This window comes from Canis aureus, chromosome 8 (genome assembly GCF_053574225.1).
Source record: "Canis aureus isolate CA01 chromosome 8, VMU_Caureus_v.1.0, whole genome shotgun sequence".
Taxonomy (NCBI): Eukaryota; Metazoa; Chordata; class Mammalia; order Carnivora; family Canidae; genus Canis; species Canis aureus.
In genome coordinates this window covers 20,380,896-20,397,908 of record NC_135618.1, presented here as the reverse complement: position 1 = coordinate 20,397,908, position 17,013 = coordinate 20,380,896, and the positions used below count along the sequence as shown (strand labels likewise).

The following is a 17,013-nucleotide window of genomic DNA, read 5'->3' as shown; positions in this document are numbered from 1 at the left end:
AGAGGAGGCCCCTATTTGGGGTGGGGGAGAAGGATTAGATCATAGCCTAAGTCCATTAAGAATTTTAAAACAATGCCATCCATCACACAGGCCTTGCTCTAAAACCCACATTCTCACATGTGAGGTCTCCTTAGGGGAGAGTCATTATTTAAAACCACTTAGGGATTCTGAGTGACAAAGTTCAGCCATGGGCGGTTGATTGGATGGAACTCTTCCCAGAAGCGTGTATGTTTCTCACATGATGAACACTATAGAGACCTTTAAATGCCTTTGGACTTAGTTCAGTGAATCAAACCACTGCTTCTTGGAAGTAGAATTTTGTGGTTAGATACCCCCCACCTCATAGGGTTCTTGGGAGTTTAAAAGGAAAAAATCTAAGCAAAGGCTTTTTGTCAGTTGTAGAATCCTACACACGTGTGTAAATGCAAGGCATCACCATCATTATTTTATCGCTGCCAATAGGCTGAAGGGACCAAACTCCACAGTCTCTTGTGTTCACTTTGTAGTTGGTGATGTTCTGCATACTGAAATAGATTTTCTTAAAAACACAGTTATTTTAATTTTAGTAATTTTATTTAAGTACAACGTGAACATATCCTCATCCTGGTACCACCACTTTGCACAGCTCTGGGAAGCACCATTAAGTTGTGGTGGCTGTGACTCATCTGGTGGCATTCCTTCCTCTAGAGCTGGACCAGCACACCCCACAGTGTAGGCAGCCCAGCTGACCTGGTTAATCCTGAGCATTTACAGGCCTATGTACCTTCTTTATTTTTATAAACGTGACCTTAAATGCTGCTTGTTTACTCAGTTTTTTCACAATTTCTTTTGTTCCAATGTGGATTCCAACACAAGGTGTGTGTTCTCCTCCTTTATTGAATGAAAATGGAGATGAAAAGAGACGTGCTAAACACTCGCCACTTGCAACTGTAAAGAGCAGGGGTAGAGTCTATACCAGGACTCAGCACAATTTTTCTATGAAGGGCCAGAGAATGAGTGTTTCGGGCTGTTCACACGTTCCCTGCCCTGACGACTCAATGCTGCTCTTGCAACATAGTGGTATCAACAGTATATAAATGATGAGCATGGTCATGTTCCAAAAAAATTTTATTTATGGAATAGGTTTGACTTTCACATACTTTGCATATGTCATAAAATATGAATCTTTTTTTTTAATGTCAGTTAGAAATATAAAATATACCCTTAGCTCACAGGCCATACAAAAGTGAGTTTTAGGGCCATGATACACTACCCTGTGGTCTGTGCTGTTCTCACTGTGAGTCACAAGTAGCTTCATAATCAGTGCTCCCCTGCTATAAGGACAGAGTGACACTCCCCAGTCATGTAGCCTACTAAGCAGAATCTGGAATTTGGGTTCAGCCCCTGCCCTGATGCTTTCCAGCTGTGACCTTAGGCAAGTCACATGATAGCAGAGTCTCAGGATGCTCATTTGTAAAATAGTGATAAGAATTTTTCTGCCTCTCTCACAGGGCTGGTGTGAACCTCAAATGAGACTTGAACACAAAAGCATTACAGAAATGTCACAATATACAAACATTTTTATATAACCTTATTCCAGGCTTCCTCTGTTGTCTCCCTTGTCAAGAAGTACATCGCCATTCTAATCATCCTTCACTGAACATTTCTGGCAGGCCTGTCCCATGCCAGGCTGAGCCCTGCGATATACAGATGAGTAAGAACTAGACCCCACCCTCAGGGCAGACAAGAATCTAGAGAATTACGATGTGATGGAGTACATGTACGACAACCAGGGGATGAATAAGCAAAGTGGGTAGAGACCGACCCTGCTGGGGGGGAGGTTGGGCCAGTGGGAGAGTCAGAGAAGGCCTCCCAGTGAAAATACCAAACAAACCAGGTCAGGGGAAGGAGGGTGTTTCAGGGGATGCATTGCAAAGTGTGAGGACCTAGACCAACATGGAGAATTTGGGTAGCTTAAATAACTATGAGGAGCCCAGCTTGGGTGAAGGACTCTTAGGATAGGAGGCTCCCGACAGGTCGGAAGAGGAGGAAGGCAGAACTTTGCGTGCCACGCTGGAGTTTGGATTTTTTTTCCTGTAAGTGCAGGAAGTCATGGAGCAATTTAATCAGGACGATAACATCATCAGCTTTGGGCTCTGGAAAATTCATGCTGGGGGAAAATATGGTGGAGGAAATATTTGGGGCAGGGGCAGAGACAAGGAAACCAATTAGGAAGGCTCTATGATAATGCGGATATGTGATGAAAGGAGCTGAGGGGCGCCTGGGTGGCTCAGTTGCATCCAACTCTTGGTTTCAGCTCAGGTCATGATCTCAGGGTCCTGAGATCTCCCTGTCAGGCTCTGCTCAGCACAGAGTCGGCTTGTCCCTCTGCACCTTCCCCTGTGCACATGCTCAAGTGCTCGCTCTCACTCTCTCAAATAAATAAAATATATTTTTTAAGCTGAACTGTAGGATAATAGCATTAAGGAAAGAAGAATAAAGACACTTTTACAAAACTTGTGTACTTTTTTAAAAAGATTTTACTTATTTATTTGAGAGAGAGAGTGAGAGTGAGAGTGAATGCAGGAAGGAGAGGGAGAGAGAATCCAAGCAGACTCCATGCTAAGCTGAGCATGGAGCTCAGTCTCCCAACCCTGAGATCATGACCTGAGCCAAAACCAGGAGTCAGATGCTTAAGCCACTGACCCACCCAGGTGCCCCACAAAACTTGTGTACATTAAAAGAATTTTTTTGAAAGTGGAAAAACATGAATACACTGGAGAAATACAGTATTTAAAGGTATTGAACCCCCTTATAAATAAATATAAAGGTATGCGCGCACACACACACACTGTCAGACTCACATTCCTTAATTTGCCTTCAAGTTTTCTTCAAATTAGAGAGCCTATTACAATTGATTGTTAACGAAGTACAATGCTTAAAATTTCTGAAAAACCCATGTTACAGTTTTGACATCTAAAGAGAGTAACTGACAAAGCTTTCACAGAGTTTTAACAAATAGGACGGTGTCAGTCTCAACTGAGATTGTGATGAACTTTTGCTTAAAACTTGGTTTCTCTGTGGAATGCACCATGATTTTTTTTTTTTTTTTTTTTTTCAGAAACAGGTCCAAGCTTTAAGGAACCGAATCCAATTTCTCCACGTAAGTCTTTATGCATCTATTTCGAAAGGAAGCCTCCTGGGCTTTTTATAAGAATGAGTTGGTTATGGAGCATTTGGCAAACTTTGAGTTTTGATAAGAAGACTTATGCTCTCATTCCCTGTCTTCCCCCCCCCACTTTTTTTTTTCCATAATCTGGTACTTTTTCCTTTCCTCTGTCCTTCCTTCATCCTCTCTTTTTTTCCTGGCTGCCACTTTTAAGGATGAATTTGCTGACCCACTGGCATGTGTGGCCTTCATGGGAAGGCAGTAACTTAACCTAGCTTTAGAGAGAGTTCGTTATTTGCACACTTATATCAGTTGTGATCTAAAAGCATGAATTTAGGGGTGCCTGGCTGGCTCAGTCGGTTGAGAGGCTGCCTTCAGCTCAGGTCATGATCGCAGGGTCCTGGGATCAAGCCCCAAATCAGGCTCTTTGCTCAGCGGGGAGTCTGCTGCTTCTTCTCCCGCCTGCTTGTTTACTCTCATGTGTGTGCTCTCTCTCTCAGATAGATAGATGATAGATAGATAGATGGAAAGAAAGAAAGAAAAACAAACAAACGAACAAACAAACAACCTTATAGCTATGGAAGTGGTTTGCTTTACATCATCAACAGTAGCTCCCTGCTCAGAGAAGCAGTGCTAAGAGAACTAGTTGCTGTGTCTTCAAGACCATCTCTTGTCCAAAGGGGTGGGGGGGAGGGAGGGGTCTATGAGAAAAGGGGAGGAGGGGGAGGTTGTAAGAAAAAAAGAAAGAGACCAACTACTACAAAATAATGCATTGAGGTTTGAGCCAATTTTATCACTTTGTATGGAAGAGAATTCTGACCAGAAAATACTTAGGTGCCTTGCCCACAGTAATAATTGGCATTCAGGCAGGACTAGAACCTGGGCTTTCTGGCTTTACACCCAGAGCTCTTCTAGATGATGTGGCCTTGTGGGGGAGAACCTGTGCTTTTTTCCTTCCCTGAGAACTCTGTGTTAGTCTCCATGGCTGACCTCATCACATACACAGAACAGCCTGGCGAGTTCCTTTACGCAAAGCACTAAACTTTTCTAATGAAGTGTCTTATTTCAACAATATCATAGAAGAGTATCCATGAGCCCACAAAGGAAGACTTAGGGACATATTTCTCTCATACTTTCCCAGCCTGATTTTCATAAATGACATCTCCATTTTTAGAATTTCAGGGGAGTTTTAACTAGAAACTTTCAGTCATGCCCCAATTTTGCATCTGTAAGCATAGAAAGGCAAATCATCTTTTAATATCTACAGGCTAACTTAAGTTGAATTGATGGTTTGGTTCAACTTAACTTTTGGAGTTCTTCCCAGTTCATACTTCCCTCAGGATCCCCAGACCTTTTACAGACTTTTTTTTGTTCACTTCCTACCTTCAGCAAGTGAAGTGGTTCTATCCCCATTTCCAGAAGTTAACACATCAGAGGGATATGTCTAGAAAAGTAGCCACCAGGACTTGGAAATTCCAAAATTCCAGCATCTTCACTAGCGTGGCATTCTCTCCTGAGCCCTTACAAGTTCTGGGGCTGCCTGGGGCGGGAGTTGGGGAGGTCACATTTGTCTATACAACTAGATCTTTTACACTGAAGTGAGATGAAAGGCAAAGAGATTTAATTTATATAGAAATCAGCTGGAGTCACTTCTGACTCAAGAGGAATGGAGAAATGGAATTGAAATACTGGGGAGATTCTATACTTTAAATTTATATTTAAAAAATAGACAGCTCAGAAATTTGATTCTCCTGAAAACCCCTGTCTCTTGGAAACTGGTTTTAACTTCTTATAAGTGATTCACAGAAGGTAGTTCTCTTAAATGAAAGGAAATGTTCTATTTCTGTGGCCTGGAATTAATTTCAAATATAAACATCTTTGCCAAGTGGAGGAACAATTGGTTCTATTTATATGTTTTGCTGACCATAAAACTGACATCATTTCACATCGAGAAGTATTTCCGTCCCCCTCATAGAAAGATCACGATTGGAAAAGTGTTAAAAAGCAGGTTGTTTAAAATGACACAATATATAATTGTTAAGATGGAGGGTTTGATCTGAGGGGACCAGTGAGATGTTAGAATCTATAGGAATAGTTGATCCTTTCCTTATGTTTCTTCCTTGTCACCCCTTTTTTCCTGTTACCTCTCACACTTGTAAATGTCCATGAAAATGTTTTTGTAGAGTATTTGAACTGTGTTTTCTTGTCTCGTTGTTGGAAGTGTTTGATGAGTAAGAAACAGTGCACCACATTTTGGTAATGGGTGCTTACTTCATTTTCCAAATAATCTTCAAACTGAAGATATCTTGGAAATCTGATCATTTCGTTTTTTCTTTTGAGAAAAAAAAAGTGTGCAAGTTTCAAATACATTGCAGTTGTTTGGAACTCTCATTTTGTCCTCATTTTCTTAGTCAATGCCCACCTTCCTGACAGTGTTTGTGTAAGAAATACAGAATTGCAACATCTGGTGCAGACTCACTGAAAGTATGTATTGGCTTCCCTTCCTTATAGCAGTTTTCCATGGTCTGGACACCCTCACTGTGATGGGCATTGCGTTTGCAGCATTTGTGATTGGAGCACTCCTCACAGGGGCCTTGTGGTACATCTATTCTCACACAGGTGAGTGTGACCATCAAGTATTAGTTGGTGTGTGTCCTGTGTGTCTGCCACACAGCAGACTTTTCAGTGTTTTGTTGCATGGATGAATGGATGGAATAAGGAATGAGAAAGAAAGGTCATTCCCGCTGTTTGTGCATGTACATATTTGGCATCAATTGGGTTTTGCAAAAATATAGTTTGCTTTAAGCACCATTAGAAAAGGAATGTTTAAACTATGTTAATTGCAATTGAGATGTTGGTGAAGGCTGGCTACTAATAAAGCTATTTTGTGGTTAGGGTTTAATTAAAGAAAATTGATGTAGACAAACTAGAAATATAAACCCTTCCCTCAAAGCTAAAGACTTCAGCACAGACATGAATAGGCAGGAAGTGAGAAAGGAAGCTAAGATTTTACTACTATATTTGCCAGGAGGCTGAGCACTGTCCCTAAGAGTCCCCAGTCTCAATGGCTTAAACCAGAATTTCTTGATCCTTTTAAAGTCCATGCCATGTCCTCTTTGATAAGCATAAAATTCTCGTCTTTTCTTCTATAAAGTTATTTAAATTTTTAAAATATATTTTCATGAGTTGCAAACAAATAGAAATAGTGAAAGCACTTTGTTTTGAAGCTGTGTTCCTCATCCAGCAAAATTCTGATGTGCCCCTTCTCTTGCCCTTCCCCCCTACTCCTGAGGTTGAAACATTCTGGCCTGAACAGAGAATCTGTTCGCACCCCAGCACATAATGCGGACCTGGCAAGGGGAGTTTAGTGCAGTGGGGAAGAAACAAATGGACTGCCCTTATGTTGCTTCTTTCTTAATTTCCTTGCAGATAGATATAGGGAAGAAAGACATTTTAGGGTACGTCTAATGAGCTAGTTGGGGTTTTATGTCCTTGAATACTTACAGTTTACACTGTAACCCAGGTAAACTGTGCTTGGTTGCTGAGAGGCCAGCGACAGGTTCAGCCCTTCTGTTTAGAATTTCATTAATTTTCCATTGAACCAATGAGTGCCATGATCTTTGGCTTTACCTTGGGCCATTCAGCCAGACAAGCTGAAAAGATGACTGCTTTAAAAGGCAGAGAAGCACAGAAGGGCACTTTGAGAAGTCATATCTTAATCCTTACCAGAACTCTCACTTCAAATATTGCATCCTCCTACTGAATCATTTTAGATTATGGCAAGAGAAGAGATCCTTTTGTGCCTAGCATAGAGAAGTCACACAATCCAAAGCAAAAGTTAAGGAAAGTGTACTTGTGGGGCTTTGAGTCCTCAGATTATTATTCCTAGTCAGTGATGTTTGAATGAGGTATATTTCACATGAGAGAGAAAATAGGAGTCTTAATCTCAAATGTCATGATTCTGAGGATATACAAACCTCTGTGAGTCAGCTTGAGAATACTCTTCCTCGCGAACAATTCATACAAGCACCAGAAGGGACAGCTTTTAGCAGAGTAGCATTTTAGAATAAATAATATTTCATAGGAATACTGACACATTCAGATCTCACACCAGCCTCACAATCTTTCCCCAATCTCCTGCATGGCTATGAGGCTCCAGCGCTGTTGGCAGCTTATGCTGTATATTGGGAATGAACTTGAAACTATGCCAAAAAAACTCTGTAGTCCCGAGGGTTTTATATGGGCTGGTTATCCACCTATGCTTAACATGTGCCTGCCCAGCCATGACTAGCCTTGGCCATAGAGCTACACCCTCAAGCCCTGAGAGTTCATCTCAGGCCAGGTGAGGCCAGGTCAGGCAGGAGGGCTACCACATGGCCCTCACTGTTGGCACACAACCCGCTGAACTCCCTCTGATAATCCCAGGCTCTTGTGTGCTAGCCAAGCTCACAAACCTGATAAAAAAGCAAAGCATGGTTTTATGGCATTTATTGCTCTGCTCATTAAATTCCAAAGTTTATTGTTCCTGCTCCCTTCCCCCAACAAACCAGAAGGGGAGGAGTTTTTACATTTTGTTAATAGAGAAATAGGTTTGGAAATAGATTAAAGGAAAAACTAAAAACCCTTTCTGTTCTGGCTTCCAGCAATCTAAACTATGCTGATTTGGAAGTTAAAAGGTTTATAGACACTGTCATTTGGGCTCCACCATCTGCTAGCATTACATATGATACAGCTTCAGAATGACTTTTTACTAAAATGTGTAGCCTCTGGTTCATTTTAAAGACTCTCTGAAGGAAAGCCAACATCATGTAAGTGTGAAAGAGGCTCACTTCCGAGCTCGGTGGTACTATCCTGTCCAGAACTCCTTCAGTTTTGCACCTGGATCAGCTAGGCAACAAATTTAAATGAAAAGAGATCATAATGCAGGAGCCCGTGGAGAGAAGTTTGTGTACAAACACAGACTCAGTGCATTCAATTTCCACAATAATCTAAGCTGTGGAACTCAGACCTTATATGGTATAATTTGGGGGTTCAAGTTAGCATCTGCCTCTGAGTCCAAAACAATCCTTAATTTAGACAGATTCTCTTTGATTATGCTTTCCCTTCCATCTGAGTACAGAGCACAAAACCAAGTGATGTGTTTGAATTGCGGCTCTCTACCTACATACCTGGAATGTGTGTTAGTCTAAGGAGCTGAGTCTCTACTTTTTCATATCATAGGTTTGGGCACCACGAAGGATACTTCCTTAAAGCTCTATTAATCCTATTCTGTTTGGAAAACTCAAACTTACATTATCTATTAAGATTTTGCAAAGAGGAGGAGCAGTTGGAATGAGAATGGTTCTGGAAAGGAACCTTAGAATCTTCATGTTCCTGAGAGCCTTGCTAGTCCATGAAGGGTTTTTTGGGGTGAGGGGTAAAAGTATTTACTTTTATTTTGTAGTTAAACTTTTTAGCCTTTAAACTAGCCTACGGCAGTATATGCATAGAGTTGAAAGGCTGAAATAGTTCTATGAGACTTGTTATGAAGAACATGAGTCCCCTACTGCCCGAATCCCTTTTCTCTCTCCTCAGAGCACCATTTTTTACTCTTAACAGATTTTTTTGAACATTTAATCCATGTATCAAAATAACAGTATAATATTGCTACTTCTTGTCAGTTTTAGGTCTTTTCTGTCAACCTCCTACAAGGGAAAATAAGAATTTAGTTCTTTTTTTTTTAAGCCTGTGCCCCAATTATGCATTCATGCCTCTGACTGCCCCCCGATCCCCACCACTCTAACAGAATTATACTGAAATTTTGGGTAGGCCAGTATTTACTGTTTACATTATTATGACTACCAAAATGCTAATCACACTTTAGCTATGTAATGCTATGTAATATTATTCCTTCTACATGATATTTTTTGTTTGTTTTTTCGTTTTTTTTTTTTTGAGAGAGAAAACATGTTGGCAGGGGTGGGTGTGGTATGCACATAGAGAGAGGAAATCCCGAACAGACTCCTTGCCCAGCATGGAGCCCAATGTGGGGCTCTTTTTAATTTTCCCTAGAATTAATGATTATCTCTACATACACATAGTAGCTTAGTTTTCTGTATACTTCTCACACTAATTCATCTGTTGGCACTCTGTCAGTGGATTCGGTCTCCTTATAATACATTCAGATATTCTTCTGATTCATTTCCCTCACTCCATCTTTCCTGGAGCCTTCTTACCTGTTCCTGTCTGAACTGGTTGCCCTTTATGTTTGGACACTGCTGTCTTCTTATATTCTTTCACCACTGTTCTGGGGGTTCCCTGCACTTCAGTTCTGAATGGCCTGTATCATGTTTCCCACGTCTTCGTCCTTTGTTGAAAGGGCACATAAGAAGTAAATATTTGTCATACCTGTCATATCTGAAAATATCCTCAGTTTATACAAACACATGGTAGACAGTTTGGCAAAGTGTAGACTTTCAGGTCATAAATAATTGTCTTTCAGAATTTTAGAAGCATTCCTCGTTGACCTTTAGCTCTGAAGATTGCTTTTGGGAAACTCAAAGCCATTCAGATTCCTGGCCTGTTTTTTGTTGTGGTTTGGTTTGGTTTGGTTTATTTTTTTATGGAAGAAATTTTGTGATAGTCCTTGATTTAGGTGTATTTTCATACATTATGCTGGGCGTTGAGTCCTTTCAATCTACAAACTCATGTCCTTGAGCATTAAGATTTTTAGAATTATTTGTTTTCTCCTGTTTTCTGTGTTCTCTTATTCTAGAAATCCTTTTAGAGTTGAACCTCTTGGGGCACCTGAATGGCTCAGTCAGTTAAGCATCTGACTCTTGATTTTGGCTCAAGTCATGATCTCAGAGTCACAAGATCGAGCTCTGCTTGGGTTCTGCACTCAATGGGGAGTCTGCTTGAGATTTTCTCCCTCTCCCTTTACCCTTCCCTTCTCTCTCTCAAAAAAAAAAAAAAAATTAGGGCATCTGGGTGGCTCAGTGGTTGAGCATCTGCCTTTGGGTCAGGTTGTGAGCCTGGGGTCCTGGGATCAAGTCCCACATCAGGCTCCCCACAGGGAGCCTGCTTCTCACTCTGCCAATGTCTCTGCCTCTCTCTCTGCGCCTCTCATGAATAAATAAAATCTTTTTAAAAATTAGCTTTTTGAATGATCCTCTTTCTTTTCTGTTTTCTACTTTTTTCCTTAATTTCTAAGAGATTTCTTTATCGTTTAGTTTCCTGCTGAATTTTTAAATACAGCATTCAAAATTTTAAATTCTAAGACATTTTTCCTATGAATTAAAAATATATGTCCATTTTCATCTCATGGGTATAATATCTCTCTGAAAATGCTAATACAGGATTATTTAAGAATGAGTAAGTTCTGAGCTTGTGGCTCGGAAATAATGATTATGAATTTCCCTTAAGATAATCTGGCTGGGCTTTATTGAAGAACTCTTAATAACACATCTTTAGATCTTTCTCTTGAGCTCATCAGGTTTTCTATAAAACAGGTTTTCCTATTTTCTTTTTTTTTTTTTTTAATTTTTTTTTTATTTTTATTTATTTATGATAGTTACAGAGAGAGAGAGAGGCAGAGACACAGGCAGAGGGAGAAGCAGGCTCCATGCACCGGGAGCCCGATGTGGGATTCGATCCCGGGTCTCCAGGATCGCGCCCTGGGCCAAAGGCAGGCGCCAAACCGCTGCGCCACCCAGGGATCCCAGGTTTTCCTATTTTCTAATTGGAAACTATAGATCTGGGGATCACAACATTCAACGTACATGACATTCATTTAATCCTCTTTCAGGTGGGTTCTCTGCTCTTAGCTGCCCTGGTGTTGGTCAAATTCTGTTTCATTTTCTAGAGAGTAAACTTCCTGTCTTCCTCCTGATTGAGGAAGGGCAGGGTCCTCCCACACAGAGTAGAGAAGGGGATTCAGGGAAATTTCACTGCTCCTTATACAGGAGTCAGTTACCTCCAGTGCTTGCACCTTCATGTTTACCCTCTCTTTTAGGGTATCTGATGCCATCATTTCTTAAGTTGTTGAGGGTTCTAACTTGGTTGTTTTTCAGCTTTTCTTATGTTGGCTTAGGTTCTGGCTCTCTTAAATCTGCTAGGTCACTCACCCATTTCTTCCCCAGCTTGTCTCCACTCCTGGTTTTTCTTTTTTTTGGTCGGTTTATGTCTTTTCATTTTGGTGAGATTTTCCTCCAAGCCTCTCTGTGGGTTGCAGTTTTGTACTAGCTAATGTTTCAGTCTCTTGATATCCTAATTGTAATTATTTTGGTAGCTCACCCCATCATAAGAGTGAACTAGACTACTTGAAGTTTAGAGAAGTTTTCAGTTGCTATTAATCCACTCAAAAATTGTGCCTCCCCATTCTCCAAGCTAAAAGACTTTCCTTTTCCAAACAGATTCATGCAGGAGGATGGGTTAGATGTTGTCATCATTTATCTTCATTTAAACTTGTGTTGCGGCTCCTGAACAGAATTACTCAAAGTCTGATGATAATAAGAAGAAGAAAAAAGAAAGGGGGTTCTGGGCAGGGGGAGGGGGCACCCTCCATGTACCTGTATAGCCCTTGGACTTGAAGCTCTAGTTCAACTGTTAGTCCTCTTATCTGAGCCAGATATATTAACCATGTTTCCCTAACCCCTACTTTCCCAGGGTTATTGGTAAGAATGCTTAAGCAAGAATGCATGTGAAAAGTCTTCTGAACTCCCAAGTCCTACAAAAATATAAGATACTGAAGGTTTCTCGGATGTGTAGGCAGAAAAAAAATCTAAGAGTGGAAGGAACACTGCATTTCACAGAGCAAAATAAATGCTGAAGTCTCGAATTAAGTGTGCCTGTCCCTATCCCTCAGGCTTCTCTTCAGCAATGCTTAGTTGAACATACTTTGTGTTCTTAAAGCAAAAGTCAAACACACCCTTAGGTTTACCTGAGTCAGGTCAGAGTTTTTAATTAGGAGCATCTGTGGAGGCCTCAAATGTTTCTAGAAGTCTGAAGTTTCTTCAGGCTCCCAAGTTTAGTCAGAAGAGAGAAGCAGCAAGACAGATATGACTAAAGTAGAGAGCGAGAACTCTGGAAAACAGTGTAGAGGGTCCTCGAAAAGGTGAAAATAGAGCGATTCCATGACCCAGCAATCGCACTACTAGGTACTTCCCCCAAAGATACAGATATAGTGATCTGAAGGGGCACCTGCATCCCAGTGTTTAGAGCAGCAATTTCCGCAGTAGCCAAAGTATAGAAAGAACCCAGATGTCCATCAACAGATGAATGTATAAAGAAGATGATGTATACATCTTTATATATATATATATATATGTATATATGTATGTATGTATGTATATGATGGAATATTACTCAGCCATCAAAAAGAAGAAGAAATCTTGCCATTTGCAATGACATGGATGGAACTAGAGGGTATGATGCTAAGTGAAATAAGTCTGAGAAAGGCAGTTATCATATGACCTCACTCATGTGGAATTTAAGAAACAAAATAGAGGGTCCTAGGGGAAGAGGGAAAAATAAAACGATGAAATCAGAGAGGGAGACAAACCATAAGAGACTCTTAACCATAGAAAACCAACTGAGGGTGGCTGGAGGTGAGGGGTGAGGGGTGAGGTGTGGGGGAGTGGGGTAACTGGGTGATGGACATTAAGGAGGGCACGTGATGTGATGAGCACTGGGTATTACATAAGACTGATGAATCACTGATCTCAACCTCTGAAATCTAATACACTATATGTTAATTAATTGAATTTTAATTTAAAAATGTAAAAAGTAGGGGTCAAGAGACTTAAGTCCCAGGGATCAGAAAAGATGCAACTGGAACAGATGGGAACACACCCTGGTGTGACTGTAAAAATGGTAGGATCACTCTTTGCACCCACATGCGCAGGTTAAGTTAAAGTAAGATAGCTGCAAGGGGTGCCTGGCTGGCTCAATTGATAGATTACGCAGCTCTTGATCTTGGGGTCATAAGTTGGAACCCCACATTGGGTATCGAGATTACTTAAAAATCAAAATCTTTTTAAAAAGAAAGATAGCCACAGAAAACCAAAATGCAGGTGCAAATAGGTTAACCATACTGCAGGAATATAGAAAGAAAGTAATACGACATTTTGAAAGGTTTTAAATTCCTGCCTTGGGGGGCACCTGGGTGGCTCAGTTGGTGGTTAACAGGTGGTTAAGCATCTGCCTTCAGCTCAGGTCATGATCCCAGGGTCCTCGGATTGAGCCCCACGTTGGGCTCCCTGCTCAGCTGGGAGTCCACTTCTCCCTCTCCTCCCTCTGCTTGTGCTCTCTCTGTGTCTCTCTCTGCCAAATACATAAATAAAATCTTAAAAATAAGTAAACCAATCAATAAATTGCTACCTTGGAATATTTTCCCCTTTTCTCATAAATTACAGCAACATTGAATTTGCCCCTCCTACAGAGTTTGCCTGCAGAAGAAAAGTCTTGTAGCTTAAATTTTTGAAACTGACACATAGTGATTGAAAATTTCTATAAACCAAAGGTAGTCTCGTTCACTCTCCTTACAGGAGCAAGCTTGTTAAATAATTACACTGAGGATATCAAGAGATTGAGACATTGATTGGTACCTAATCGCAACCAACACATAGGCCTAGCCGACAGTATCTTTTTCTTTCCAGCATCAAGTAATATTAAATCTGAATCACCCCCAGGCATATGGTTTTCAATCCAATGCTTAAGTATCTTCCAAGAAAGAGATTCCGTAAATTCCCCTTATAACTAACCAATCCCCATAATCAGCAAGTTCTTTTCTCTGTGACCTAAATCCTTATTGCTACCATTTAAACTCATTTCCTCATGTTCTGCCCTCAAGAGAGATAAAGAACAGCTGTCTGCTCTTCTTTATAATAATCCTCTTTGGGTGATATTTGCAAACATTCTCCTTTGGGCTAAATGATTGAGATTCCTCTCACCTTTTTTTTTTTTTTTAAAGATTTTATTTATTTATTTATGAGACAGAGAGAGAGAGAGAGGCAGAGACACAGGCAGAGGGAGAGGCAGGCTCCATGCACGGAGCCCGAAGTGGAACTTGATCCTGGGTCTCCAGGATCACACCCTGGGCCGAAGGCGGTGCTAAACCACTGAGCCACCCGGGCTGCCCCCTCTCACCTTTCTTTAAAATTCTTCTGTTGCTGCTTCCCTATAGAGCCTCTCCGTGTTATTCACATCATGTTGTGATGAAGTTTCTTCCCCCCAAAAAACCAAATAAACAAAAGTTTCTTCCCCACAACCTGCCATGCTGAAAGATACAGAGATAAGAATTTGGTTGTAAAGGAGACTGCCAAAGAGGTGGCAGGAAATCAGATCTGGACAACTCCATGCCAAGCTAAAGAAATAAAACAGATTATCCTTTAAGAAATAGAATTTTCTATTTCTGAAAGCATCTTTGGCAATAGCTCAGCTCAGCCACAGGCAAATATGCAAGCTGGGTAGAATTAGTTCTAACACACCCTTCTCTGAATGCTTCCTCCCCCATCTCTCTTCCTCAGTGGGGTTTGAAATCTTAGGAGCAAAGTGTGAAGACTGAACACATTTCTTTTGAGGGCCAGCTATGATGTTTATGAGCAAAGATCCGTCCTTGAACTCCTTACATTTGCTAAGTGGGCCTACTGTGCTTCGTCCTGAGGTCCTCACTGCCCATCTTCTCTAGAAGTAGGGTGGTTTTGTCTGTCACCCAAGGAATGTGTTAGAGAAAGTCAGTGCTCCAAGAAATTGGAGGTCACTGTGATAGAGAAAACCAAAGGGCTCGTCTCAGAAAACCCAGGGGAACTCCACTGACTTTTTAAGCAGAAGCATCTGCACATTAAATTTTGTTTCTCATGTGACTTTTTCTGTAGCACCATTTCCATTTGATAACGAAAAACTTTGTCTTAATTTCTCAGAATGTAAAAGTTTTTAACAATTTGGTTATATTGAGAAATCTCAGGTCTTACATGTGAAAGCAGCCATCATGGTAGAAGATATTTTCAGTATTTCTGGGCAGATTCTCAGATAAAGATTCTCCTTAACTTGGCACATTGTTGGCTCAAAGTCAGATGATTTTTTTTTCTAATTTTTTTCCCCTATCGTATAATTGACACACAATGTTACAGTAGTTCCAGGTATCCAACATACTGATCCCACAAATCTATACATTCTGCAGTGTTCCTCCCCAAGCGTAGCTCCCATCTGCCAGCATATAACAATATTTTGAAGTCAGTAGACTATTGGGTTAGGTTGACTTGTCCACCATGGTGAAATGCATCCTGCAATTTTGAGTATAGGCTTCTTTGTTTTGTTTGAGTGTTCATTTTGGACAGTGTTTTGCATTAGCACAAGAGTTTCCAAAACTGGAAGTTGAAAGACCTTTTTAATGGGCACTGATTAAAATAAACTGGCATGGCAACAAATTATATTTGGCAAATAGACATCAGAAAGCAAATATTCCGACTTCCTGGGCAGGGAATCATACTGGCACTTTTCCCGACTCTGAATAATCAAGCACATGTCCAGTTCTGGATGAGATACTTGTTCATTGTCGATAGATGAGGCAGGGCCATCTTGCTTTAGCTGGTTGTCAAGCTGAACAGATGAAGCCCAGGTGAGCCAGAAGGGGATAGTGGAGTGCTGATTCCTCCTGCTTTTCTGACGTATCCTCTATTTAAATGGAGAAAAGATGTTTTAAAATGTGCTCCATGCACAGCCACATTAGTGCTTCTAATTGATAACATAAGGATCCAGCTGGGTGTGGATCAACATGTGGGTTTAAGGGAGCTGAATTTTTAAATATATCACGAGTTGTTCGGGTCTCAGGAGACTTTTGGGTTTTTTGGGGGAGGTTTTTTTTTTAATTTTTTTATTTTTTTGGTGTGGTTTTTGACATTAGAATAGCTGAGACTTGATTTCCTTCTAGAAATAAGCTCTCACTCTGGGGAAAGTGAATTTCTGGCAGAAAGTCACTGTCATTGAGGCAGCCTTCCCCATCTTTAATTACATCCATCCATGCAGGGTAGAGGGCAGTGCTGGGGAGGGTCCAAAATATAGATTGCCTAAAAAAAACAAGAGTGAAAATACAGTTTTTCTGCCTCTGAGGAATATTGGCCCTCTCTCACCTCTAGCCCACCAATCCCAGAAGAAAAGATAATCAGAGGAAATCCAGCACAGGCCAAATAATGCAGCAAACATATAAATGCCCCGAGGTTGATGCAAAAATGTGTGTTGGGTTGTGTGGTTTGTAAAATGGGTGACAGAGAAAGCTGTAACCAGATGCAAGGGCATGAGCCAGTTCTACATTTTGCAGAGCTGCTTTTTGGCAGAGTCTTTTGAGGGGCCCCAGAAAAGGGATGGAAGTAACGGGCTAAGATCCTGTCCTTGAAGAGCAGAGCCTTTGCTCTGTGAGCTTTGTTTTAATGAAGCGGCCAGAGGGCTGCTTATCTCTCTGGCTGATAGCTGTGTATTTCAGCTTGACAGGAAAGAGGAGGCTCATTCATAAACAGACCTGGCCCTCTGGGGCTTCCCACATTGCAGGGCGGACCAGAAGTTTATTAAGTTTATGCTGTGACTTTTCAGAGAAAATGCAGTGTTTTTCATTAGAGAGCGTTGATCACTTTTCCCTACACAAAGCCATTTTTTGAGGGCTGCCCTGAGACCATTTTCGCTGAAGAAAAGGCTTAGCTTTCGGGCCTTTCGCAGTGCTAAATGCAAACCATGTGTGTGACCCAGGGGTTCCTGCTCCTCCAAAGCACTGCACATTTGGCAAAAGGAATGGGTTTAGTTAAAATGCAGTGGGATGTGTAATGAAAAGTGGGATGCTTAATGTGTTAGGAGGTATTCTCACTGCACCCCCAGTAAACTGCAGGGTGGAGGAC

The 17,013-nt window shown here is 41.1% G+C and overlaps 1 protein-coding gene across 6 annotated transcripts in view; it reads left to right on the top strand.

Annotated features, from left to right (window-relative positions):
• TGFBR3 (transforming growth factor beta receptor 3) overlaps window positions 1-17,013 on the top strand; it is a 194,706-nt gene that overhangs the window by 173,337 nt on the left and 4,356 nt on the right. For 4 of the 6 annotated variants that reach the window (XM_077905399.1, XM_077905402.1, XM_077905400.1 and 1 more), the window contains 2 exons: window positions 3,101-3,142; window positions 5,660-5,767. In XM_077905399.1, coding sequence (XP_077761525.1) covers window positions 3,101-3,142; window positions 5,660-5,767 — 150 coding nt within the window. The remainder of the gene's footprint in view (window positions 1-3,100; window positions 3,143-5,659; window positions 5,768-17,013) is intronic. The other 2 variants (XM_077905403.1, XM_077905401.1) reach the window with 1 other exon arrangement.